Source organism: Perca flavescens, chromosome 20, assembly GCF_004354835.1.
Source record: "Perca flavescens isolate YP-PL-M2 chromosome 20, PFLA_1.0, whole genome shotgun sequence".
Classification (NCBI taxonomy): domain Eukaryota; kingdom Metazoa; phylum Chordata; class Actinopteri; order Perciformes; family Percidae; genus Perca; species Perca flavescens.
In genome coordinates this window covers 2,533,669-2,560,423 of record NC_041350.1, presented here as the reverse complement: position 1 = coordinate 2,560,423, position 26,755 = coordinate 2,533,669, and the positions used below count along the sequence as shown (strand labels likewise).

Below are 26,755 nucleotides of genomic sequence, written 5' to 3'. Positions count from 1 at the left end.
TGTGTCCAGACAAGGCTAGCAGCAGCAGCAGCACCGCGTCAGACACGTTTCAATTCAATACAATTACAGTAATTCCCTCAAGAGCAAGCAGTGCGACAGTGGCGAGGAAAAACTCCCTCTTGGGAAGAAACCTGGGACAGACCCAGGCTCTTGGTAGGCGGTGTCTGACGGGCCGGTTGGGGATGTGATGATACGTTTCTGGTGTGTAAGGACATAGAAGCCGCCACGCAGCCGCCACGCAGCCAGTGTGCAGGAGGCCTAACCTTGCTCTGCAGTGCTGTATACTTCATCTCAACACTGCAAACTACACCAGTTGTAATTCATCCCATGACTGTGCCACCGTGTGTTTTTCCACCAGTGTGTGCCCGCTGAATGTAACCCACCTCGTCAAATAACCCTTATGTTGTCCTTGGGGTCAAATTGGACCCATTTTCAAATAAAATGTGGGTTTCTTTCAACCAAATTGTCAAAAGAAATAACGTGGATGGTTCCATACAGCGCTCTTCACAAGTTAAATAACTGATCAGTTCCCTATTTTCATTGAATTTGGGTGTTTTATTTAATTTTATAGCATTTGAAGAAAATAAATTGATTAAAGAACACTTAAGAACTTTAGGAAAAGTGAGAAAAATGTTTTCAGAGAAAGCTTCAAAAACTTGGTCAAAACAACAACAACAAAAATGTCAAAAATAATCGACAAAGAACTTCGGGAAAAGTGACAAGTGTCTGGAGGTTTTAACTTTAAAATTTTGACCCAGAAAAACTAAAAGTTGCTAAAAGGTCTACGGCAGAGATCTTCAACATGGGGTCCGGGAACGTTAGCGGGGTCCTCCGAGTTACTGCAGGGGTCTGCCAAATTATTGTAAAGTTTTGTGAAAGCATCCAAGAAAATTAAAATATCTTAATATTAATCTAACATTTTATTTGCAAAATTATTAGAAAATATAATTCAACTTCACAATTTGTGGCTTACTGGCCCATAGATCACTAAGCTCCACAGATACAGTTCATCCTAAGGATTCACCCTGTATGTTTGACATTAAAACATGATTTATAAATCATGCCAACAATTATTTTAATAGCTTAGTATTCTATACACTAAAAAGGTATATATAAAGCCTTAAAGGGGTTGATAGAATGGTTACGTAAGGTATTTCACACTGTTCCTGGTCTCCTAATAGGGTATGTAACATTGGTTGGGCTGAAAATGTCTCTTTTGCTGTTTGTTTTTTTGGCCCTAATGCTACCCTGTTAAATGGGACTGGACTGAAATGAGAGCTTTTCTGCCTTATATGGTCTGCTCATGAATAATTAGATGAGCTGCATGCTGATTGGTTGAGCTTAGCACGCACACACAGACACATACACACACATAAACATACGTTCCCCTCTGTTTCGCGCAACCTAGATTTAGAAGACTAACTGACCTCAGATCAGTAAGTGGCCTATGTCAATTTCGGGGCGTTACAAAGAGAAAAGGTAGAGCCAAACGAGGAGGAGTTGAGAAGTTGACGTCAACTTTCAGCTTTGTTCAGATTTGCCCGTTTTCAGCAGCAGTTTGAAATTGTGAGATTTGCAGAGGAAACAGCTGTCAATGGGATTTTGAGGTTCTATGTATGTCCTTTTTACCCTCCAAACTGTCGTTTTTCAACTATGACAAGGTAAAATCGGTTTTGCATTCTATCACCCCTTTAAACTAACCTGACTCCACCAGATGGATCGCTTCACATTAGCTCGGCATATCCATCTGGGAACTTTCCATTGGAGAACTTTTGGGAAGGGGGCGAAAATCCTGGTTATCTGATTGGATAAACCATCTGTCTATCACCACCTATAGTTGGTGATAGACGAGCCAAATCAACCAATCAGATCAAACTCTTGCCGAAACCAGTCGGGAGAAGAGCCAAAACATCTTTTCCTCCGAGAAAAGCCTCCAGTGCAGTTTTTTTTTTTGCTGTTCTTTCAATGAAGGAATACTTTCTAATTCTGATAAAACTTGCTGCGATAGCTACGCTCATCTCATCCTCATGTTGTTTGGACTGAACAGTCGCTTCTCGTTGTGTCACACCTAAACCCACCTCAAAACCAACGCTGATTGGTCGGTCGTTTGGCGAACGGCTCCAAATTTTCTCTATCTCAAGATGCCAGACTGATCTGAGAGGAGAAAACTGGAGCTCGCCAGATCAGGACTGTCTCTCGAGGCTACTCTTTAAGGCAGGGGTCACCAACATGGTGCCCGCGGGCACCAGGTAGCCCCCAAGGACCACATGAGTAGCCCTCAGGCCTGTTCTAAAAATGAAATTGAATATTGATATTATCAGTTTCCCACCTTGTTAAGTCGTCGTTGATAATTATTGTGAGAAATCATTAACATGATCAGTGTCTTCACATAGATGAGTATCATTAATTATTAATAATCATATATAACTATCACTAATCATTAATAGTCATATATAACTAAAGGCAAACTGAGCACATTTGTTATTTCAGAAGAGTGTATCAAACTGGTAGCCCTTCGTATGACTCAATACCCATAAAGTAGCTCTCAGTTTAGAAAAGGTTGGTGACCCCTGCTTTAAGGCCACCCACGCGTTATTGTGGGCCCAGTTTAATATGCATCTTCATTTTATACAACATATGTAGTAGGGGGTCCCTGCCGGTGTTGTGCCCGCACGCGTTCATTTAACAATAGTTAATGAACTCGGCGAACGTAAACTGAACGTACCGTATTACTGTCTGATGAACGTTACCGTGAACTCCTTCATTCTGGTGTCTGTGAACGGCGAATGAATGAAATCTGATGCATAGTTTCAGTGTTAAAACTGATAAAATAATTGCTGTCTGTGGTTCTATATTTGGGCTGTGGCAATAATTTTGAAAAATAATAGCTCGCAGCAACATATGGAAAAAAATAACTATGAACTAGTTCATTTTTGGAACTGTGAACTTAGTTCAAGTATGAACTATGAACTGAACTAGTTCATTTTAAAATTTGTGAACTGAACTTTGAACTAGTTCATGTAGAAAGTGAACTGCTCTGTGTCTCTTTCAGCTAAAGGGTCCTTGGCTTGAAAAAGGTTGAAGACCTCTGGTCTACGGGAAGAAAACAAGGGTTAAAGAAGTAATTCTTTTTGGCTTCTGAGCCGCCTCAGAGTCCCCACAGTGCTCAGTGTGAACAGGTGAGATGTGAAAGGCTAATTACCTGACGCAGTTTGATGAAAACCACTTTAAGTCTGGAACTCTGTCTAACACTTCAGCGACTGACTGACGTCCGGTGTGACGCAAATGTCTTGGTACCCGTGTTCAGGTCAGAAAGTCATTATGAGAAATTAAACTCTTTAAATCAAAGCAGGAGTGATGACAGCCGGGACAAAATATTGATGAATCAAAACCTCAAATGTTTTTAAAAATACTGACAGAAATCACACTCGTTGCAAAGTGTATCAAGTACTTAAGTTGGCAGTGAACTCATGTATTTCCTAATTTGAATTATGTTGGAACAAGACCAACCCAAACTCAAAGAGTTTACTTTAAGTACATTTTGCATCGCATTGTAGTTGTTTTGCATCTATTGTTGGACATTTTTTATGTTTATTTGTAGTTCTTTTGCATATCTGTGATAGTTTCGCATCTATTTTCTCATTTCTGAAAATCATAGACCTTTTTCACGGCATACATGTTGACATGTCATAGCAGGAAAAGCACAGGCGTGTTCAACACCATTACTGATGGCTGCATTCCACTTAGGAGAGGTCCTGGTATTAAACCATTACTGATGGCTGCATTCCACTTAGGAGAGGTCCTGGTATTAAACCATTACTGATGGCTGCATTCCACTTAGGAGAGGTCCTGGTATTAAACCATTACTGATGGCTGCATTCCACTTAGGAGAGGTCCTGGTATTAAACCATTACTGATGGCTGCATTCCACTTAGGAGAGGTCCTGGTATTAAACCATTACTGATGGATGCATTCCACTTAGGAGAGACCCTGGTATTAAACCATTACTGATGGCTGCATTCCACTTAGGAGAGACCCTGGTATTGTGCTTGCTGACTCACTGAAATATCTTACTGGGACACTTGATGGAACTGAGCCATCGTTAAGGTTATTAATCTCAGCTATGCTTTTCCTACTATGACAAGTCAAATATTCCGCTGTGAAAAAGGTCCATTATGAGAAGTTAAACTCTTTAAATCAAAGCAGGAGTAGAGAGACAGACAGCCGGGACAAAATATTGACGAATCAAACCTCAAAACCTTTTAAATCCGGACTAAAAATCTCACTCACAGCACAGCGTATCCAAGACTGTCAAGGTCTTAAATTGGCAGGGAATTCAGATATTTCCTAATACAAATTATTGAGTTGATTTTATACATTATTAAAAAACATGGGCAGACAATGGGCCCCTGGGCACAGAGAGCCAGAGCCCCCCAACCCTGAATACATAAAAACATTCGATCTCAAAGTCTTTTTCTTCTAGTAATTTAGCTATTCTTTAGCATTTTTGTACCCTATTATTTTATGTACAGTACAGGCCAAAAGTTTGGACACACCTTCTCATTCAATGAGTTTCTTTATTTTCATGACTATTTACATTGTAGATTCTCACTGAAGGCATCAAAACTATGAATGAACACATATGGAATTATGTACTTAACAAAAAAGTGTGAAATAACTGAAAACATGTCTTATATTTTAGATTCTTCAAAGTAGCCACCCTTTGCTTTTTGTGATAACTCTGCAAACCCTTGGTGTTCTCTCAATGAGCTTCATGAGGTAGTCACCTGAAATGGTTTTACCTTCACAGGTGTGCTTTGTCAGGGTTAATTAGTGGAATTATTTCCCTTATTAATAAAAAACTAAAGGGTGGCTACTTTGAAGAATCTAAAATATAAGACATGTTTTCAGTTATTTCACACTTTTTTGTTAGGTACTTAATTCCATATGTGTTCATTCATAGTTTTGATGCCTTCAGTGAGAATCTACAATGTAAATAGTTATGAAAATAAAAAGGAAACGCATTGAATGAGAAGGTGTGTCCAAACTTTTCGCCTGTACTGTATATTCTGTATGTGCTGTGTGTCTGATATTTTGCTGCTGTAACACTGAAATATCCCTTTTTCCCCCCATATCTATCTATCTATCTATCTATCTATCTATCTATCTATCTAAGTGGTTGTTTAACGTCTATTTGTAGTCTGTTTGCATCTTTTTCTGTTGGGTTTCCATTTATCAGACATTTACCAGATGTCCTAAAGTGGTGTATGTATGACATGCCAATTCATATGCCGTTTGTATGCCACGTGGTGTGTATGTTTACATCCGCTGTATACAGCGTAGACGTACAAATGCATTCAGATAACACGCAATTTGGCTTTAGGAAAGTGGCGTGTATCTTTACGCAAAGTGATGATGCCACGTTGGAATTTGATAGTCATTGTAGTCAAACAAACACACTGAAACAAACATTCAGTATTCATATAAATCAAAACGTGAAAACAGGAGGTGGCTGAGGAGAGATGGAGCAGCAGTTGTGAAGCTGAAACCGGACAAAGTCCACGCATTTTGTTCCAGTTTCATTCTCATTTTTCCTACGTTTATGAAGTGACATCATTTACCTCTTCGTAAACACAACAAGTCTAAACTCCCTTTCACCTTGTCCTGTCCTAACACATGTTACAAATCAGGTTTAGGTTAAAGGCAACAGGATGTAGTACTGGAACGTGTGTGTGTGTGTGTTCGTGTGTGTGTCTCTGTGTTTGTGTGCGTCTGTGTGTGTGTGCGTGTGTGTGCGTGCAAGTGTGTGTCTCTGTGTCTGTGTGTGTGTGTGTGTGTGTTTGTGTGTGGTGTTGCGTGTGTATGTGCGTGCATGTGTGTGTCTATTTGAGTGCGTGTCTCTGTGTGTGTATGTGTCTCTCCGTGCATGTGTGTTTGTGCGTGTGTGGGTGTGTGTATGTGTGCGTGTGTGGGTGCGTGTGTATGTGTTTGTGTGCATGAGTATATGCGTGTGTGTGTCTATGTGTGTGTGTGTGTATGTATATATGTGTTTGTGTGTGTGCGTATGTGTGTGTATGTATATATGTGTTTGTGTGTGTGTCTATGTGTGTATATGTATGTGTGTGTGTGCGCGCGTGTTTACCCCGAGTCGTCAGAGTCGCTGCTGGCAGATTCGGAGCAGTTTTGGAGTTTTTTCACCCAAAGCAGCTGCAGTTCTCTGCTGGACGCTGCAAACAGGTACTGACTGCCGTCCTGCAGTCTGAGAAACACACACACACACACACACACACACACACACACACACACACACACACACACACACACACACACACACACACACACACACACACACACACACACACAGTCAGCAACAACAATGTAAGAAACTAGGATATTCACCATTTTATGACATTTTATAAACCAATCGATTAATCAACAAAATAATCTCCAGCTTCAAGGATACTGAAATAAATCGTTAGTCGCAGTTTTAGTACAAAGCATCTTACATTGTACACTTTAGTTATTTAAGCCAAACAAACCAGAAAACATCAGACAGACAATCAAAAAGAGAAGGGGGGGTGTGTAGCACAGAACCATGGGAGCTACTTCAAATATGTTAACAAATATCATTTCTAACTTTAATTAAAGCTTGAAATGCACCAAACCCAGGATTCTGGACCTTAGCATTTTTCCCCAGGGAACAGAACCCTAAGCTTGCACTTGGCGCGCTACGCTGGTCGCCGTAGTGACGGCGCCGTTGATTACGGGAAGGTGTTTACGTAGGTGGAGCATTTAATGCAGTAGGCTTTGAGAAAGTGGACATGGATCTGGTTCAATGCAGTAGGCTGTGAGAAAGTGGACATGGATCTGGTTCAATGCAGTAGGCTGTGAGAAAGTGGACATGGATCTGGTTCAATGCAGTAGGCTGTGAAAAAGTGGACATGGATCTGGTTCAATGCAGTAGGCTGTGAGGAAGTGGACATGGATCTGGTTCAATGCAGTAGGCTGTGAGGAAGTGGACATGGATCTGGTTCAATGCAGTAGGCTGTGAGAAAGTGGACATGGATCTGGTTCAATGCAGTAGGCTGTGAGGAAGTGGACATAGATCTGGTTCAATGCAGTAGGCTGCGAGAAAGTGGACATGGATCTGGTTCAATGCAGTAGGCTGTGAGGAAGTGGATATGGATCTGGTTCAATGCAGTAGGCTGCGAGGAAGTGGACATGGATCTGGTGAGCAGAACAATTTGTTGTTTGGCAGTACTTTCAGTCAAAAGAAGGCCATTCAAGTCCAGCTACACTGTCAGAAATAAAAGGTATACGGTTGAGGTCCATTTATGTTCTCAGGAGGTACAACTGCTGGTGATGTCCCCAAAGGGTCATAGTTGATCCACAAAGGTACACATTTGAACTTTTTCTAGGTTGAAAGGGTACAAACGTGAGAAAGGGTCCATGTCTGTACCAGTTTTTGAACATATAGGGGTACAATAAGAAAGATGTTAGTGTGTGACCCATGGTGTGACAAAAATTATGTTGGGAAATGGGATGGCTAGTGCCTCAGGGCTGTCAAGGAGATCATGAAGGTCTCAAATTCATAGTCCAAGAGCATTTAGGTACATTATTGTCCCCAGGGGTACAAATTTGCTCCCAAAGGGTACTAACTTTAAGAGAACAAGTATGTACCCTTGTAAAGGGGTACAATTGCTAAACCTTCGAGGGTACTGCCCCAGTGACGAGTTGTTGGACCCCTTAAGGTACAAATTTTGCACATTATTTCTGACAATGTACATGTTCAATTTGAAATTGGTCTGGTGGTGGCGAGGACCCTAAACAATACACAACATGGCCGCTGTTACAACATCTGGTCTGAAACATCTGAAAAAATAGGAGTTGTTAACGAAGGAATCTCCAGACAGCAGCCAGAATGCAGCAACTTCAGGTACGGTAAAGGAAGGACAGTCCCTGTTTACTTCCTTCATGTGTTTACTGGGTTCATGGACTGAGGATGGGAGGAGGAGTCAGCACGATCTCAACCAGGGGATTCAGAAAAACGTGATTATGTGATCGCATACTTCAATGCAAAATAATTTTTCAAATTCGCTGCACTTTTGCTGCAGAAATTGCCGATTTCCGCGCAAAATATGCGGTGCTTGCATGATTTCATAATATTCAGTTATTTCACACTTTTTTGTTAAGTACATAATTCCATATGTGTTCATTCATAGTTTTGATGCCTTCAGTGAGAATCTACAATGTAAATAGTCATGAAAATAAAGAAACACATTGAATGAGAAGGTGTGTCCAAACTTATGGCCTGTACTGTATATCGTAGCTGAAAGTTGAAAAACGTTGCGTTTACTTCACACAAAAGCAGCCATTTTCCCGTTGCCATGGGAACGTTATTAAATGACGTAATTACGCAATGTGAACATCATCAAAAAGCAGGGTGTTGGCGGGGGCGGGAAATCACTTTGTTTTCTCTTTTTCATCAAACAGCAGTTTTTGCAAGTTCCTGCAATTTCATTGCATAAAATTTCATAAATATCATACATAGCATATTCCATCACATTTTTTAAGAAAACATGCCGCATAATCAAGGATTTTTGCCCCGCAACAATCACAAAAAAAACTGCTTAACCAGTGGATTCGGTATTCGGCCAAACCCCAAAAATCTGGATTTGGTGCATCCCTAACTAAAGCCCAATACAAATGTTGTGAACGCGATGTCACTCACATCAGTTTGAACGTGTTCTCCTTCCTCCTGTAGTAAACGTTCTCCCTGCAAACAACTCCGTCCATGTTGATAGGAGGCCACCTAGAGGCCCTCTGTGGAAACAAGACACACAGCATTTCATTAATCACATCATCAACGCGTCAGAGGATAGAAAACGGTCTGATCGCTCCTAAAGTAAAACTTCATGTGTGTAAAGTCCAGTTCAGACCAAAGATTCGCAACCAAACGAGTTGAAACATCCAGGCTTTTTGTAGCTAAATATATCATTTGTTGTGTATAAATATCAATATGGATAACGTTAGTGATAGTAAGATGCTTGCTACAGTTACATTTCTAGTGATGAATCGGCGAAAACGCGTTTTATTTCTCCGATTCACGGCTTTGTCCTAGGCGCTCCCTCTTTTTCGTCAGTCACTCTCTACCTCGCTCCACCGTACGTGCTCGCGGGCGCACGTTGAGCCTCTGTTAACAGTTTGTAACATTGAAATAAAATCGATTATGGATCATTTGATTGTAGCTGACTTCACCAGCTGACTTCTCTATTGGCTGTAGAAACAGGAGAGGTATCTTACGTTCTAAAACCAGCCTCTGGAGACTCCACCAGCTGACTTCTCTATTGGCTGACTCTCTAACCTTTGGGTGTGGGCAACTTACATTTTAAGTTCAAATTAACCAGTGCATGAGTAAATATAAATATTACACAGACGTTGTTGCACTCCGTCGTCTTTCGTACCTCTGCGGCAGCCGCTCGGTCTTTAAACAGGCTCAGCGTCTCTCCTTCCAGAACGGCAAACACCTCCTCCCAGTGCTCCAGACCCTGCAGCAGCCAATCACAGAGAGACAAGACACACCGGTCAGCCAATCAGCACAATGGACATGCAGGCATGACGAACGCTGCGATGCCTTGTACTAGTGTTAATTTCGTCAGACGAGACTAAATATGTTCGTCAACGACCTTTTTTTCCATGACTAAGACGAGACGATGACGAGACTGCACCAATGTCCAAAAACGCTGACTAAGACTAAATTAACGTGCATTATTGTTGACGAAAAAAGACGAGACTAAAATGTTTTGCATAAAATAAAAACTAAGATAAAATCGCTCTTTATTTTCGTCTACAATCGTCTCTACTTTTTCATCATGAGAGAGAATATTCAGCTATTACCGAGACCCGGTGCTACGGCACCGACAGGTGCCCTAACTACCGGTATCTACCGGACCGAATAGCCTGCGCTTCTCTCTGATGCTCCTAAACAGACGTTAGAGTCAACCGAAACATCGCTGCACTGGGCGCTAGTTAACACTACACTTGGCAGCAGGTAACGTTAGCATACCGTTAGCTAGCAGTTGGATTTAACACAGTTAAAATGCTGACAACTACGGGGGAAAGGTTTGTCTCTATTTCCAACACGAGACGTACGACAGTCTGCAGCTGCCGTTGTCTGAAAAACAATGTTGCGTTCACTTGAAATAGTTTCGTGCTGCATTTATTTTATTGTAAAATATACTTTCCCAATGCAGTGGTTGTTTTTGTGGTTTACTGGTGAAATAAGGAAGAGGCTTAATATTTATATAACGTTATAGCATTTATTTATTTTTATAACTATTTGACTGAAATTGTTATCAGAAATAACGTTTTTAAAAAAAAGACTAAAATGTTTTGACTAAAACTTGACTAAAATGGCGAGACTTTTAGTCGACTAAAACTTGACTAACAAAAAATGTTGGCACAAGACTAAGACTAAATTAAAAATAGGTTACAAAATTAACACTACCTTGTACTGTAATCATTTCAGTTTTTTTTTTTAGCTATAATATTTCACTACTGAAAAAAGGAGACAAGATGAATTTCCACTCTGAGACCGAACAGAGATGGGCATGTGACGAAATTGTTTCACATCGGACACTAAAGTAGAGCAAAAATTAAACAGTAAACCTCATAGCTATTCTCCAACCATACAGTATATTCTGTTCCAAAAATATACAGGAAAGCTTTTTTGCACACCTCTTTTGTCGGCCAGGTGCGTAGGATATGATCAAAAGTAGGGATTGCCCGATATGGATTTTTTAGTGGTGATAAGTTAGTTGATGACGATTTACTTGAGCTGATATTTGGAGCCGATGCTGCTTTTATCCCTCAATTTACATCATAAAAATGTAAAACCCCGCCACACTGGATTTGTTTTCGGAATCTGCTCTGCCATTTCTTTAAAAATAATTAACAAAATCACAGATCAGTGTCACTTCTGCAGTCATCTTACATACATATGACCCAAATTATGTGTGCAAGGTGCATCATATGGATGGGTGCAGCGTCTCAAGCAACACAGAGCTGCTTGTGGACGCCTGTCTGTAAATAATGCCGGGAAAAAACTATTGGTGAACGCAGCAGCCGCGTATCGGCCGATATGATACACGTAAAATCGCAAATATCGGCCCGATAAAATCGGTCTGTCACTAATCAAAAGTAGCAAGTATGCGGGGAGAAAGTCCCGCACACTGACCATTATGCAAGCAATAATTTATTTAGAAAAATACAACGTTTCAGTCTTAGACCATCAGGTAAATTTCATTCCAAAATTATGTGAAATTGCATTTCTTATTAAAAAAACATAACATTTTCTTGCCTTTACACATCTGTCTGATGTCAGAGGTTTCTCACCTTGTTTCCTCCTTGTTTCAGTTTGATCTCCAGCATCCCCTCCATCCTGATTGGCTGCTCTGCCGTTACCTAACAACACCACAGGTGTGTGTGTGTGAGAGAGCAAGAGAGAGAGAGCGAGCCGCCCAATCAGCTTTTAGTAAAGTTACATATAAAACTCATGACAGTTGATGATGAGAGAGAGTTTTTACCTCTGTGCTGCGTTCTTCCTCCGGCAGATCTTCTAACTTCCTCTGCCGCTGAGGAGGAGGAGGAGATGGAGTCGGCTCACGAGTTGGAGGAGCAAGGTCAGCTGACTCGGTATCCTGCTCTGTGATTGGTGCAGCAGTCAGGGAGTCAGGTGGTGGAGAATCGGGAGGATCAGGCTCGCTGTCGAGCTCTTTCCCTGGAGAATACGGTTGTGATTCAGGGGAAAAGAAACCTCTTTCGGCGACGGGCGGAGACGGCGGTTCAGTCGGAGCAACGAGCTTTCTGATTGGTGGAGGCGAGCTAGGTGGCCTAGCAGCTTTCTCCGTTTGGTTTGGGGGCTCAGAGCGGACGTTAGACGAGATTCTGGGCTTTGGAGCCGGAAGTGGTTTGGATCTGGGATCATCCTCAAGAGATGAAGAGACGGAGGTTTTAGGGGACGAGATTTTTGGCTTTGGAGCCAAAGCAGGTTTGAATTTTGGACGTCGGTCTTCCTCGGGAGATGAAGAGGAGACAGAGGTTAGACAGGCAAGGGGTGGAGGCGATGTTCTGAGTGGAGAGCCAGGTGTTGAGTTTGAGTGGCGGCTTCGACGGCTCGCTAAAACGGGAGCAGGAGGAACGTCAGCGTCTTCTTCTTCCTCCTGTTTCTTCCAGCTTGAGTCCAAGGCAGGGTGGAGAGACAGGCCCTTTGGGGGACTGGTGGAGGTCTTCTTGTCCCACACGGACGATCTGATTGGCCTGTCCAGCTTCCTGCCGCTGCTGACTCGACGCACGATGTCCCTGGAGGAGGAGGAGGAGGAGGAGGTCCGCGGTGTCTTTGTGTCCAATGGTTTACTCCTCAGAGAGGAAACTCTGGCTGGAGGTTTTCTTTCCTGAAGGTCCGTGTTCTCACTTCCATGAAGTCTCTTCTCCCTCTGAGAAATAACAAATTAAATTACTTAAAAGCTAAGAGAAAGTATTGTTTGACAGTCTCCGGTCCGGTCAAGTAAACCCCCTAGACCAGTGGTTCCCAACCTTTTTTTCTTGGTGCCCCCCCCTACTCATGTCTAAGAAAAGCTGAGCCCCCCCGACACCAAAGTTGAGATAACTCTAGAGATCCTGGAGGTAACCGGCTCCATCTAGCCTACCTTAGCACAGATCCTGGAGGTAACCGGCTCCATCTAGCCTACTGCTCCCAATAAGTGACAAAAATAATGCCAAAATGTTCCTATTTCCATGTTGTGATTTGTATAGTCACAGTGTGTACTAATAACAAGGTCACATGACACAGAGCCATCTTCCAACTGTATACATACTGGGAACTATATTCTCAGAAGGCGAAGCACTGCACCGTTGTTACTCTCTGCTCCTCACAGACAGTATATAATGGACCACTAGATCCTGTGTCTCTGGTCTGAGACCAGTGGAGGATATCAGAAGTCTCTTTCCCGGTGCTGGCTGAGTGTTACTGAGCAGCCTCCAACTGAGCTTGAAGACGTAGATGTGACGTGAGCAACCTGTCTGAAAGTGTGAAGTCTTCTGGTAGCTGTGCCGAGAGAAATCTCAATCATTCCCAATCTCACAGAGACGGAGAGTGTAGGTATATGTAAGGAGATAACATAGACACAGGCTAATTACTGATCACTAACATGATAGTTAACATTAGTAATTAAACCTAAACAGCTAATGGAAGTCCAAACTGCCTGTGAGCTTCTCCTGTACTATACGGTAATTCCTCTACTGTGTGACAGTAAGTCTCGTGGTTATGACCCAATCGTTAGCCTATTTTTATAAAAGCGTCTGCTACGGAGCCATAACGTGAGCTACAAGGTAATGGAGCCTTTTATACATTGTCGTGTTTCTTTAGAAATAAACTACGGACAAATAGAGTCTTTAAACTCTTCAGATGTAAAGTTATTCGCTGTCAAAGTGACGTCAAAATGAATGGGAGTCAATGGGATGCTAACGGGAGGTGGTGGCTTTGTAGCATCAAAATGGCGCCATAGTAGCTACGCTTTCCAGACGCTCGCTTACCCCCCTTGGCTCCTCACCGCGGGGCTTCTCAGGTGCTGCGAGCAAATCACTCCGCCCAAGTAGCAGAAGTTGCAGTGCTTCTCCTTCTGAGAATATAGTTCCCAGTTTGTATACGTACGCTTAGATCGTTAAAATATGGCCCATTAGCTTTAACAACCAACCTGTGTTTTCTTCTGCTGTAGGGCGATGAAGCGGTCACTCTGGGCCTGGATCATGGCTTCCAAGTCCTCCTGCCTCTTCAGGAGCTCCATCACATCAGACACCGAGTCCTGGAGGAACCCAAACATCGAGCGGTTTATGTAAAGGTGATGGCTCTTGGTCTGAATGTTGTCATGGAGAATAGTGCTAAAAGACAGTGTGATGTCCAGAAACCTTTTTGTGTTTTTTGATCGATCACATTGCCACGCCAGTTAACCTTTGTGTCGTCTCCCCGTCCACCATGCAACTTTTAGCTTTCTGGGTCAACATTTTTAGACACTTTTGCCATTTTTCCTGACGTTTTAAGTCACTTTTTCTGATGTTTTTGTGGATTTTTCTATTTTTTTTTTTAACGTTTTTGTTGTTTTTTTCCACATTTTGACAACGTTCTTTTAAAGAAAAGAAAAATGTAAATGCTATAAAATTAAAGGTGCAGTAGGTAGGATTGTGAAGATCCAGGACTTAGCCAACATTTTTTAACAATCGACAACTTCTCAGTCCCTCCCCCCTTTCTGCTAAAGCCCAAAACGGTCTCCTAAGCCCCTCCCCCTACAAGGGAGAATGAATGTGTGTGCATGAGCAGTGATTGACACGCAGTTAGACACCTCCCTCTGGCCCTGATTGGTGCATCTGAACAGGGAGCGGTGGATTTTTGCAAATCTCACTACAGACTGTAGGTGGAGCCAGAGGAGACTGATTTAGGCTATTTATTTTAAAGTTCTTCTACTGGAACATAGGGGCAGTTTCAGCAAATATGAGTCTTACCTATACTGCACCTTTATATAAAACACCCAAATTGAAATAAAGTAGTGAACTGATCATTTCATGTACTTGTGAAGAACGTTGTAGGGAACCATCCACGTTATTTCTTTTTACAATGCGGTTGAGGACACTGATGGTTTATTGCGTGACTCCCGGCTGTGAGACGTACCCCGAAGTCCTCGGCCATCAGCGTGTTTTCGTAGGAGCTCAGCCAGCGCTCCGCCTGCTCCAGCTCCCTCTGCAGGAGTGACACCTCCTGCTCCTCCTCATACAGCAGCCTGGTTTCCTCCCAAACCTTCTCCACCTGCAGCTCCAGCTCCTCCAGCTCACAGACACGCTCACCCACCTGGGAGAAGGGTCAGGAAAACACACAACAGTGCTTTAATATGAATGGTCCTTGCTTTCTGCATGTATCACAACGATTGGACAAAGACTGGAGTCAGGAGTAGGACCGGGCGAAACGGACCAAAAATCTTATCTCTGTATTTTTCAGCTGAATGGCGACACACGATATACTGCATACCTAGGGTTGGGTACCGAAACCCGGTGCTAATACAGCACCGGTGCCTAACCGACCGGTATCTACCCAACCGAATTGCAACGCGGATTTCGGTGCCTCATTTTGGTGCCACTTAAATGCCTTGGGCGCTGCTCTCTGATGCTCTGAAACAGACGTTAGAGACAACTCGCTGCACGTGACGGGACGCTAACAATTCACTTGATAGCTGGTAACGTTAGCCTACCGTTAGCTAGTTAACAATTCACTTGATAGCAGGTAACGTTAGCCTACCGTTAGCTAGTTAACAATTCACTTGATAGCAGGTAACGTTAGCCTACCGTTAGCTAGTTAACAATTCACTTGATAGCAGGTAACGTTAGCCTACCGTTAGCTAGTTAACAATTCACTTGATAGCAGGTAACGTTAGCCTACCGTTAGCTAGCTAACACTTCACTTGACAGCAGGTAACGTTAGCCTACCTTTTGCTAGCCAGTCCTTCCAGAAAAATGCGGGGTTTTTTTTGTGATTTTGTAATCCTTTTTTAATTATGCGGCACGTTTTCTTAAAAGATTTGATGGAATATGCTATGTATGATATTTATGCAATTTTATGCGATGAAAATTGCGGGAACATGCAAAGATTGCGGTTTGATGAAAAAGAGAAAACAAAGTGATGCAGGGATTATGAAATCATGCAAGCCCAGCATATTGTGCGCGGAAATCGGCAATTAATGCGGCGAAAGTGCGGCGTATTTGAAAAATAGGCGTCCCCCCCCACCCCCGCATGAACAGCTAAACGGTGTAAAGGCCGTCTGTATTTCACTGTAGTGGATTCCAACAGTGGAACGTTGAGCAGTGTGCAGCTGCCGTTGTCGGAAAAACACAGACGTGGTGCGTTCACTTGAAACTATTAAGCCCCGTGGTGCATTCATAGTTATTGTAAAATACCCTATTACTCTTTTTTTTTTTTTAAAGTATCGGTTCAGGCACCGGCACTGTTTTAAAAGTATCGTTTTAGCACCAGTATTGAAAAAAATAAAATAAACGATGCCCAACCGTATGTATAGCGGTTTATTTTTTTCAAAGTGGGCTAAATATTCAGCTGCAAGTTGAAGCCACATGTCTGATGTAACAAGGTTGTTTTTTTTTTTAAAGTAGACTGTGATCAAAATAAACTGCAAAGACAGGGTTTCCTTCAGTTTTCAAATACACAGCTGCAGCGCATGTAAATGAAAAAAATGCCTATATTTAATGAAAACAGGTGTCTCTGGCAGAGACTGAAATTAATTATGCAAAAAAACTATGATTGATTACGAACGAGTCCAGGCAGGTCATCGGGGTTACACTGTGGCTCGATGGTGCTTTTTGCCCCCAACTGCTTCTTCTTTTAAATTCCCGCTGTCCTTCCTGTCCAGTGGTTCTTTTAATCTTCTTTTAATATCTGGCCCTCTTTTTTATATAACCGAATCCTCTTTGAATGTGGCAGTGTTACCTCTGGGGACATGAAGTTCCCTCCCTCTATCAGATGCCCCCCTTCCTCCTTCACGGCCTGGGATTTGCTGAGCTGTCGGTCGATCTGGACACGGTACTCGTCGTGCTTTTTAAGGAGCTGTTCCAGGTCCGCTCCCTCCACGCTCAGAGCCTCCCCTCGAACGAGAGACAGCACCTCCCTCAGCCAGGTCCTGGGACAGAGCAAAGACCAGCACAGACAGTGGGACACAGCAAAGACTAACACAGACAGTGGGACACAGCAAAGACCAGCACAGACTGTGGGACACAGCAAAGACTAACACAGACTGTGGGACACAGCAAAGACCAGCACAGACAGTGGGACACAGCAAAGACTAACACAGACAGTGGGACACAGCAAAGACCAGCACAGACAGTGGGACACAGCAAAGACCAACACAGACAGTGGGACACAGCAAAGACCAGCACAGACAGTGGGACACAGCAAAGACCAGCACAGACAGTGGGACACAGCGAAGACCAACACAGACAGTGGGACACAGCAAAGACCAACACAGACAGTGGGACACAGCAAAGACCAACACAGACAGTGGGACACAGCAAAGACCAGCACAGACAGTGGGACACAGCAAAGACTAACACAGACAGTGGGACACAGCAAAGACCAGCACAGACAGTGGGACACAGCAAAGACCAACACAGACAGTGGGACACAGCAAAGACCAGCACAGACAGTGGGACACAGCAAAGACTAACACAGACAGTGGGACACAGCAAAGACTAACACAGACAGTGGGACACAGCAAAGACCAACACAGACAGTGGGACACAGCAAAGACTAACACAGACTATGGGACACAGCAAAGACCAGCACAGACAGTGGGACACAGCAAAGACTAACACAGACTGTGGGACACAGCAAAGACCAGCACAGACAGTGGGACACAGCAAAGACCAGCACAGACAGTGGGACACAGCAAAGATCAGCACAGACAGTGGGACACAGCAAAGACCAGCACAGACAGTGGGACACAGCAAAGACGAACACAGACTGTGGGACACAGCAAAGACGAACACAGACAGTGGGACACAGCAAAGACCAACACAGACAGTGGGACACAGCAAAGACGAACACAGACTGTGGGACACAGCAAAGACCAGCACAGACAGTGGGACACAGCAAAGACTAACACAGACAGTGGGACACAGCAAAGATCAGCACAGACAGTGGGACACAGCAAAGACGAACACAGACTGTGGGACACAGCAAAGACCAGCACAGACAGTGGGACACAGCAAAGACCAACACAGACAGTGGGACACAGCAAAGACTAACACAGACTATGGGACACAGCAAAGACCAGCACAGACAGTGGGACACAGCAAAGATCAGCACAGACAGTGGGACACAGCAAAGACCAGCACAGACAGTGGGACACAGCAAAGACGAACACAGACTGTGGGACACAGCAAAGACGAACACAGACAGTGGGACACAGCAAAGACCAACACAGACAGTGGGACACAGCAAAGACGAACACAGACTGTGGGACACAGCAAAGACCAGCACAGACAGTGGGACACAGCAAAGACTAACACAGACAGTGGGACACAGCAAAGATCAGCACAGACAGTGGGACACAGCAAAGACGAACACAGACTGTGGGACACAGCAAAGACCAGCACAGACAGTGGGACACAGCAAAGACTAACACAGACAGTGGGACACATCAAAGACCAGCACAGACAGTGGGACACAGCAAAGACCAGCACAGACTGTGGGACACAGCAAAGACCAGCACAGACTGTGGGACACAGCAAAGACCAGCACAGACGTTGGGACACAGCAAAGACCAGCACAGACTGTGGGACACAGCAAAGACCAGCACAGACTGTGGGACACAGCAAAGACCAGCACAGACAGTGGGACACAGCAAAGACCAACACAGACAGTGGGACACAGCGAAGACCAACACAGACAGTGGGACACAGCAAAGACCAACACAGACAGTGGGACACAGCAAAGACCAGCCCAGACAGTGGGACACAGCAAAGACCAACACAGACAGTGGGACACAGCAAAGACCAGCACAGACAGTGGGACACAGCAAAGACCAGCACAGACAGTGGGACACAGCAAAGACCAACACAGACAGTGGGACACAGCAAAGACCAGCACAGACAGTGGGACACAGCAAAGACCAGCACAGACAGTGGGACACAGCAAAGACCAACACAGACAGTGGGACACAGCAAAGACCAGCACAGACAGTGGGACACAGCAAAGACCAGCACAGACAGTGGGACACAGCAAAGACCAGCACAGACTGTGGGACACAGCAAAGACCAACACAGACAGTGGGACACAGCAAAGACTAACACAGACAGTGGGACACAGCAAAGACTAACACAGACAGTGGGACACAGCAAAGACCAACACAGACAGTGGGACACAGCAAAGACTAACACAGACTATGGGACACAGCAAAGACCAGCACAGACAGTGGGACACAGCAAAGACTAACACAGACTGTGGGACACAGCAAAGACCAGCACAGACAGTGGGACACAGCAAAGACCAGCACAGACAGTGGGACACAGCAAAGATCAGCACAGACAGTGGGACACAGCAAAGACCAGCACAGACAGTGGGACACAGCAAAGACGAACACAGACTGTGGGACACAGCAAAGACGAACACAGACAGTGGGACACAGCAAAGACCAACACAGACAGTGGGACACAGCAAAGACGAACACAGACTGTGGGACACAGCAAAGACCAGCACAGACAGTGGGACACAGCAAAGACTAACACAGACAGTGGGACACAGCAAAGATCAGCACAGACAGTGGGACACAGCAAAGACGAACACAGACTGTGGGACACAGCAAAGACCAGCACAGACAGTGGGACACAGCAAAGACCAACACAGACAGTGGGACACAGCAAAGACTAACACAGACTATGGGACACAGCAAAGACCAGCACAGACAGTGGGACACAGCAAAGATCAGCACAGACAGTGGGACACAGCAAAGACCAGCACAGACAGTGGGACACAGCAAAGACGAACACAGACTGTGGGACACAGCAAAGACGAACACAGACAGTGGGACACAGCAAAGACCAACACAGACAGTGGGACACAGCAAAGACGAACACAGACTGTGGGACACAGCAAAGACCAGCACAGACAGTGGGACACAGCAAAGACTAACACAGACAGTGGGACACAGCAAAGATCAGCACAGACAGTGGGACACAGCAAAGACGAACACAGACTGTGGGACACAGCAAAGACCAGCACAGACAGTGGGACACAGCAAAGACTAACACAGACAGTGGGACACATCAAAGACCAGCACAGACAGTGGGACACAGCAAAGACCAGCACAGACTGTGGGACACAGCAAAGACCAGCACAGACTGTGGGACACAGCAAAGACCAGCACAGACGTTGGGACACAGCAAAGACCAGCACAGACTGTGGGACACAGCAAAGACCAGCACAGACTGTGGGACACAGCAAAGACCAGCACAGACTGTGGGACACAGCAAAGACCAGCACAGACTGTGGGACACATCAAAGACCAGCACAGACAGTGGGACACAGCAAAGACCAGCACAGACTGTGGGACACAGCAAAGACTAACACAGACAGTGGGACACAGCAAAGACCAGCACAGACAGTGGGACACAGCAAAGACCAACACAGACAGTGGGACACAGCAAAGACCAACACAGACAGTGGGACACAGCAAAGACCAGCACAGACAGTGGGACACAGCAAAGACCAGCACAGACAGTGGGACACAGCAAAGACCAACACAGACAGTGGGACACAGCAAAGACCAGCACAGACAGTGGGACACAGCAAAGACCAACACAGACACTGGGACACAGCAAAGACCAGCACAGACAGTGGGACACAGCAAAGACACAGCAAAGACCAACACAGACAGTGGGACACAGCAAAGACCAGCACAGACAGTGGGACACAGCAAAGACCAACACAGACTGTGGGACACAGCAAAGACTAACACAGACAGTGGGACACAGCAAAGACACAGCAAAGACCAACACAGACAGTGGGACACAGCAAAGACCAACACAGACAGTGGGACACAGCAAAGACCAACACAGACAGTGGGACACAGCAAAGACTAACACAGACAGTGGGACACAGCAAAGACCAGCACAGACAGTGGGACACAGCAAAGACCAACACAGACAGTGGGACACAGCAAAGACCAGCACAGACAGTGGGACACAGCAAAGACTATCACAGACTGTGGGACACAGCAAAGACCAGCACAGACAGTGGGACACAGCAAAGACACAGCAAAGACCAACACAGACAGTGGGACACAGCAAAGACCAGCACAGACAGTGGGACACAGCAAAGACCAACAAAGACTGTGGGACACAGCAAAGACTAACACAGACAGTGGGACACAGCAAAGACACAGCAAAGACCAACACAGACAGTGGGACACAGCAAAGACCAACACAGACAGTGGGACACAGCAAAGACCAACACAGACAGTGGGACACAGCAAAGACTAACACAGACAGTGGGACACAGCAAAGACCAGCACAGACAGTGGGACACAGCAAAGACCAACACAGACAGTGGGACACAGCAAAGACCAGCACAGACAGTGGGACACAGCAAAGACTATCACAGACTGTGGGACACAGCAAAGACTAACACAGACTGTGGGACACAGCAAAGACGAACACAGACTGTGGGACACAGCAAAGACCAGAACAGACGGTGGGACACTCAGTCTGTCGTCCTCTCACAAGGTCCAGGTGAACCCTTGAAAGCCATTAGAGAAGATCAACGGAGAAGCCAGAGGCCATGAGAGAGAGAGAGGGAGAGAGAGAGAGGGAGAGAGAGAGAGAGGGAGGGAAGGAGAGAGGTAGAGAGGGAGATAGATAGAGAGAGGGAGAGAGAGAGGGAGAGAGGGAGGGAAGGAGAGAGGTAGAGAGGGAGATAGAGAGAGAGAGACAGAGTGAGAGAGAGAGAGAGAGAGGGAGTGATAGATTGAGAGAGAGAGAGCGATAGAGAGGACAAAGAGCTTCCTTTTTTATTAGGGGAAGATAAAAACACAGCATGGCTAGCAATCAGATAGGTCTTCTCCTGCCACAATACAATAAATAGAAACGTAGTGTGCTTAGCTTTACAATGAAATCAGATTGTACCCATTTGAAATAGAAAATCCATATATGACAGCCAATGTTGACATGTTGGCGTACCGATGTTGCTCTGTAGAAATGTTACAGCAGCTCGCTGAAACAAACTAACCATAAACCATCTGTTAGATCACTGGTTCTCAAACCTTTTTCAATAATGTACCCCTTTTGAATTGATTCTTTAAGCCAAGTACCCCCCCTGACCAGCGTTAATCTTTTTCTGTAGAAAATAAGTCTCTATAAAGGGGAACAGTACAGAGCTGTCAGCGATAGATTTACTAAACAACAGCCTTGGAACTGTAAAAGAAAAAGAAACATATAAATGGTAATGAGAAAAGGAGACAAGAAACTGTAAAAAAATAAATAAATAAAGAAAAATAAAGATAAAACCTTGGAAAAAAGATAATAGAAAGAAGGAAGGAAGGAAGGAAGGAAAGAATAGGTTGAAAATAGTATCTTAAACTTCAAAAACAGTGACATAACTAGCGAGAAACTTGTAAAAAGTAGAATAGAATGACAGTAGAAGGAAGGATAGATCAGGTCCAAAGAAGGAGACATAAATGTCACATTTTTGGTAGGAAAAAAAGTCTACATAAAGAGGAACAAAGTTCTGGACAACAGCCTCGTTACTATTAAACTTTTAGTTAAATATCTCACATACCCCCTGCAGTCCTCTAAAGTACCCCTAGGGGGACACGTACCCACTGCAGTCCTCCAGAGGACCCCTAGGGCACACGTGTCAAACTCAAGGCCTGCGCGCCAAATCCGGCCCCTCGCTCATTCTGATCCGGCCCTCATATCAATCTAGGTTCACAATATATTTTGGCCCACCTAGTTGTGCGCCAAACCAAAAACATGGGAAACTGTTCTTCAATTTGCAATTACGCCACACTCAAAGCAGAATTTGGCAAATTTGCCGACTTTGAGACTCGGAAATTCCCCCAGAAGAACCAGAGAGATTGCATATTCCAGATTTGAAAGAGCTTGTTGTGAGTCAGCTGGGTGGTAGCCTACTTAGAAAATGTAATTATTGTTTTTACTTGATTTTCTAAATTCTAGGATGGCTTTGGAACTTTTTGCTCATTTTTTCAGGGCTTTATGTGGACCAGACTGTAAGTGAGAAGACTATACGAGACATGCAATAATTGAGACAAAGATATTTGACATTTTTGATGAAATAAAGGCATGTCAATAAACTATACATGTCTGGCCCTTGATGGGATTCTCTTTTTCCAGTTTGGCGCTTAATGAAATTGAGTTTGACACCCCTGCCCTAGGGGGACACATACCCCGTGCAGTCCTCCAGAGTACCCTTAGGGGGACACATACCCCCTGCAGTCCTCCAGAGTACCCCTAGGGGGACACATGCCGCCTGCAGTCCTCCAGAGTACCCCTAGGGGGACAAATACCCCCTGTAGTCCTCCAGAGTACCCCTAGGGGGACACGTACCCCCTGCAGTCCTCCAGAGTACCCCTAGGGGGACATGTACCCTCATTTGAGAAACACTGTGTTAGATGTTGTGTGTGTGAGACGTGAGGAGGACCTACATGAGTTCGGTCCAGTGGGACAGGTATTTCTGCATGTCTTGGGCCTGGCCCAGCCTGGCTCGGCGCTGGGACGCCTTGTCCCGGACGCTGGCCCAGCAGGCCTGCAGCTCCTCCAGCCTCCGAGACACCGCGGCTCGGGCCCGCGGCTGCCGTCCAATCAGAGCGCGGCCCTCCTCTCGGCTCCGGGTCACCTCCTCGGAGATCAGAACCAGCTCCCTCTGATGGCAGACGGCAACAACAAACCAAGCTGAACAAAAAAAATGCCTCTAACCAAGATTGATCATCGCACTCACTCCGACACAAACCATCAGGGCCTCCTTCACACTGGCTGCGTGGATTTCGTCTGTCTTTGCCCACCAGAAAGGTGTCTGACGTGGCGCTGCTGCTGCTGCTGCTAGCCTTGTCTGGACACATGGATGTTTCAAATAAACACATAAGCATAAATATATTCTGATCTGATTACAGCAAAGACAACGTCTGCAGTGTTGACGGCAAAATAGGCTCCAGGATATTTCCTTCTGGATTGACAGGTGACATATTAGAAAAATCTATATTTTTTGTTTATTACATTTATATATCTGCATTTCTATCAAAACCTCGAGACTTTCAAACATCAACATGTCATTTATTAATATGTATTAGTGTCTAAACGACATATAAACATCTTTTCCTGTTCTATTCTGTCTGGAAACGCTTGAAACTTGAAAAATAGGCGTCGGTCCTATTTCTAGCATGCACGCGTTTTCGGCTCAAGCCCTCGCCTGAGACGTGCGTGTCACGCAGGCAGCGTGCACGCTCTAACCTGTTACCATGGGAGCCCAAATATAAACGGACACGCCACGCAGCCGGTGTGTAACCGGCCTTACACACTGGCTGCGTGACACGCACGTCTCAGGTGCGGCTCGAGCCGAAAACGCGTGCATGCTAGAAATAGGACCGACGCCTATTTTTCAAGTTTCAAGCGTTTCCAGACAGAATAGAACAGGAAAAGATGTTCAAATGTCATTTAGACACAAATACATATTAATAAATGACATGTTGATGTTTGAAAGTCTCGAGATTTTGATATAAATGCAGATATATAAATGTCATTAAAAAAGAAAAACGATTTTCTAATATGTCACCTGTCAATCCAGAAGGAAATATTCTGGAGCCTATTTTGCCGTCAATACTGCCGACGTTGTCTTTGCTGTAATCAGATCAGAATATATTTATGTTTATGGGAAACATCCATGTGTCCTGTTTTCTTATGTACATCTCAGAGGGACATGTTGTATTTTTACTGCACTACATTTCTCTGGCAGCTTTAGTAACTTTACAGATTCTGATTATTTAACCCTCAAATTTGACCCATATTTCCATTTCTTTCAACCAAATTATCAAAAAAAATATAACGTGGATGGCTCCCTACAACCAACTGGTTTTATTCAATTTTATAGCATTTGAAAAAAAGTGACAAAAATGTCAAAAACAAGTGCAAAAACATTTGGAAAAGTGACAAAAAAAAACGTATAAAAAAGGAACTCCGTGCACCGGGCGCCTGGTCCTAAAGGGTTGTTCTTAGTGTCTTCATTAATCAGAGGTGTGTTTAGGGCGTAACATGCAATCAACCAATCAGAGATCAGCTCCCATTCCCCTTAAAAGACAGGCGCAGCATTGCTGTTATGATGGAGGATTTGCATCATAATATTTTTATTTGTAATCTTCTGCATGTGTGTGTGTGTGTGTGTGTATATGTGTGTGTGTGTGTGTGTGTGTGTGTGTGCTGCTGTGTGTCCCTGTGTGTGTAACAAGCACAGTGTGCGCGCTGTGTACGAGCCTAGGAGCATCTTACTAATGCTCTGTTAAAATAACAATGAAATGCTGCGTTATTGACTTTAGACCAGGTTTTTGGTGGTCAATGGTGCAATCACTTCCTGCTGCCTCAAGATAGCAATACTCCCAGAATGCACCTGAACACACCTCCCTGTAAGACCAGCACGCCCAGAATGCACCTGAACACACCTCCCTGTAAGACCAGCACGCCCAGAATGCACCTGAACACACCTCCCTGTAAGACCAGCACACCCAGAATGCACCTGAACACACCTCCCTGTAAGACCAGCACGCCCAGAATGCACCTGAACACACCTCCCTGTAAGACCAGCACGCCCAGAATGCACCTGAACACACCTCCCTGTAAGACCAGCACGCCCAGAATGCACCTGAACACACCTCCCTGTAAGACCAGCACGCCCAGAATGCACCTGAACACACCTCCCTGTAAGACCAGCACGCCCAGAATGCACCTGAACACACCTCCCTGTAAGACCAGCACGCCCAGAAGGCACCTGAACACACCTCCCTGTAAGACCAGCACGCCCAGAATGCACCTGAACACACCTCCCTGTAAGACCAGCACGCCCAGAATGCACCTGAACACACCTCCCTGTAAGACCAGCACGCCCAGAATGCACCTGAACACACCTCCCTGTAAGACCAGCACGCCCAGAATGCACCTGAACACACCTCCCTGTAAGACCAGCACGCCCAGAATGCACCTAAGACCAAGACCAGCACCCCAGAATGCACCTGAACACACCTCCCTGTAAGACCAGCACACCCAGAATGCACCTGAACACACATCCCTGTAAGACCAGCACGCCCAGAATGCACCTGAACACACCTCCCTGTAAGACCAGCACGCCCAGAATGCACCTGAACACACCTCCCTGTAAGACCAGCACGCCCATGGGCCACAGATGGGTGCAGGTGTATTTGTTATTTAAACGACGTGGGCGCTAGACAGGAAATTGACACCTGTGTAGGTCTTAAACTAGCAAAGACCCTTGCTACTCTGCACCGGGTGCAAGATAGTGCCTGAAATATAAGCGTACATTATCTCATCCAATGCGTTCAAATAAACATCCAACACACAAGACCCTCCCCCTACACTCACAGAAGAAAAAGTAGAGGACCCACACCACAGCATCCCACTCATATTGCACTTTCCCAAATTGCACGGAAATTTTCTCAAGTACTTCTTTTACTTTCTGTAGTTGTATATTTGGATTACTTTCCCACCTCCAGCGCCTCGTGTTGCCTCAGCAGAGTCTGGATGGAGTGCAGGTCGTGGTCCTGGTCCTGGTCCTGGTCCTCCGAGTCCAGCACCGCCTCCTTCTCCGCTATCCAGCCCTTCAGCTCGTCCACGTCGTGATCAAACTGGTGAACCTCCCTCGCCGACTGCAGGTTCTGGAGGAAACGAGACACGCAGTTACGTTGCATTCATACAATCTGCGTCGGCCATCAAGGAGGAAGGAAATTCCATTTATTGATTTTTATTGCTAAAGCACTAATGGGTAAATTACCCCTCTACATTTCAAATTTGATTACCGTATTTTCCGGACTATAAGTCGCACTTTTTTTCCTACTTTGGCTGGTCCTGCGACTTATAGTCACGTGCGACTTATATATCAAAATATATATATAATTTAACATGTTTTTAA

General features: G+C 44.9%; 1 protein-coding gene across 1 annotated transcript in view; it reads right to left on the bottom strand.

Moving 5' to 3' along the window:
- Positions 1 to 26,755, bottom strand: part of sptbn5 (spectrin, beta, non-erythrocytic 5) — a 177,732-nt gene that overhangs the window by 4,869 nt on the left and 146,108 nt on the right. Inside the window, exons 68-77 of the mRNA XM_028566292.1 lie at positions 26,334 to 26,501; positions 23,271 to 23,488; positions 16,544 to 16,733; positions 14,723 to 14,899; positions 13,755 to 13,862; positions 11,586 to 12,494; positions 11,395 to 11,463; positions 9,465 to 9,548; positions 8,732 to 8,823; positions 6,143 to 6,259 (exon numbers count right to left, since the gene is read on the bottom strand). Of these exons, the coding sequence (XP_028422093.1) occupies positions 6,143 to 6,259; positions 8,732 to 8,823; positions 9,465 to 9,548; positions 11,395 to 11,463; positions 11,586 to 12,494; positions 13,755 to 13,862; positions 14,723 to 14,899; positions 16,544 to 16,733; positions 23,271 to 23,488; positions 26,334 to 26,501 (2,132 nt within the window). The remainder of the gene's footprint in view (positions 1 to 6,142; positions 6,260 to 8,731; positions 8,824 to 9,464; positions 9,549 to 11,394; positions 11,464 to 11,585; positions 12,495 to 13,754; positions 13,863 to 14,722; positions 14,900 to 16,543; positions 16,734 to 23,270; positions 23,489 to 26,333; positions 26,502 to 26,755) is intronic.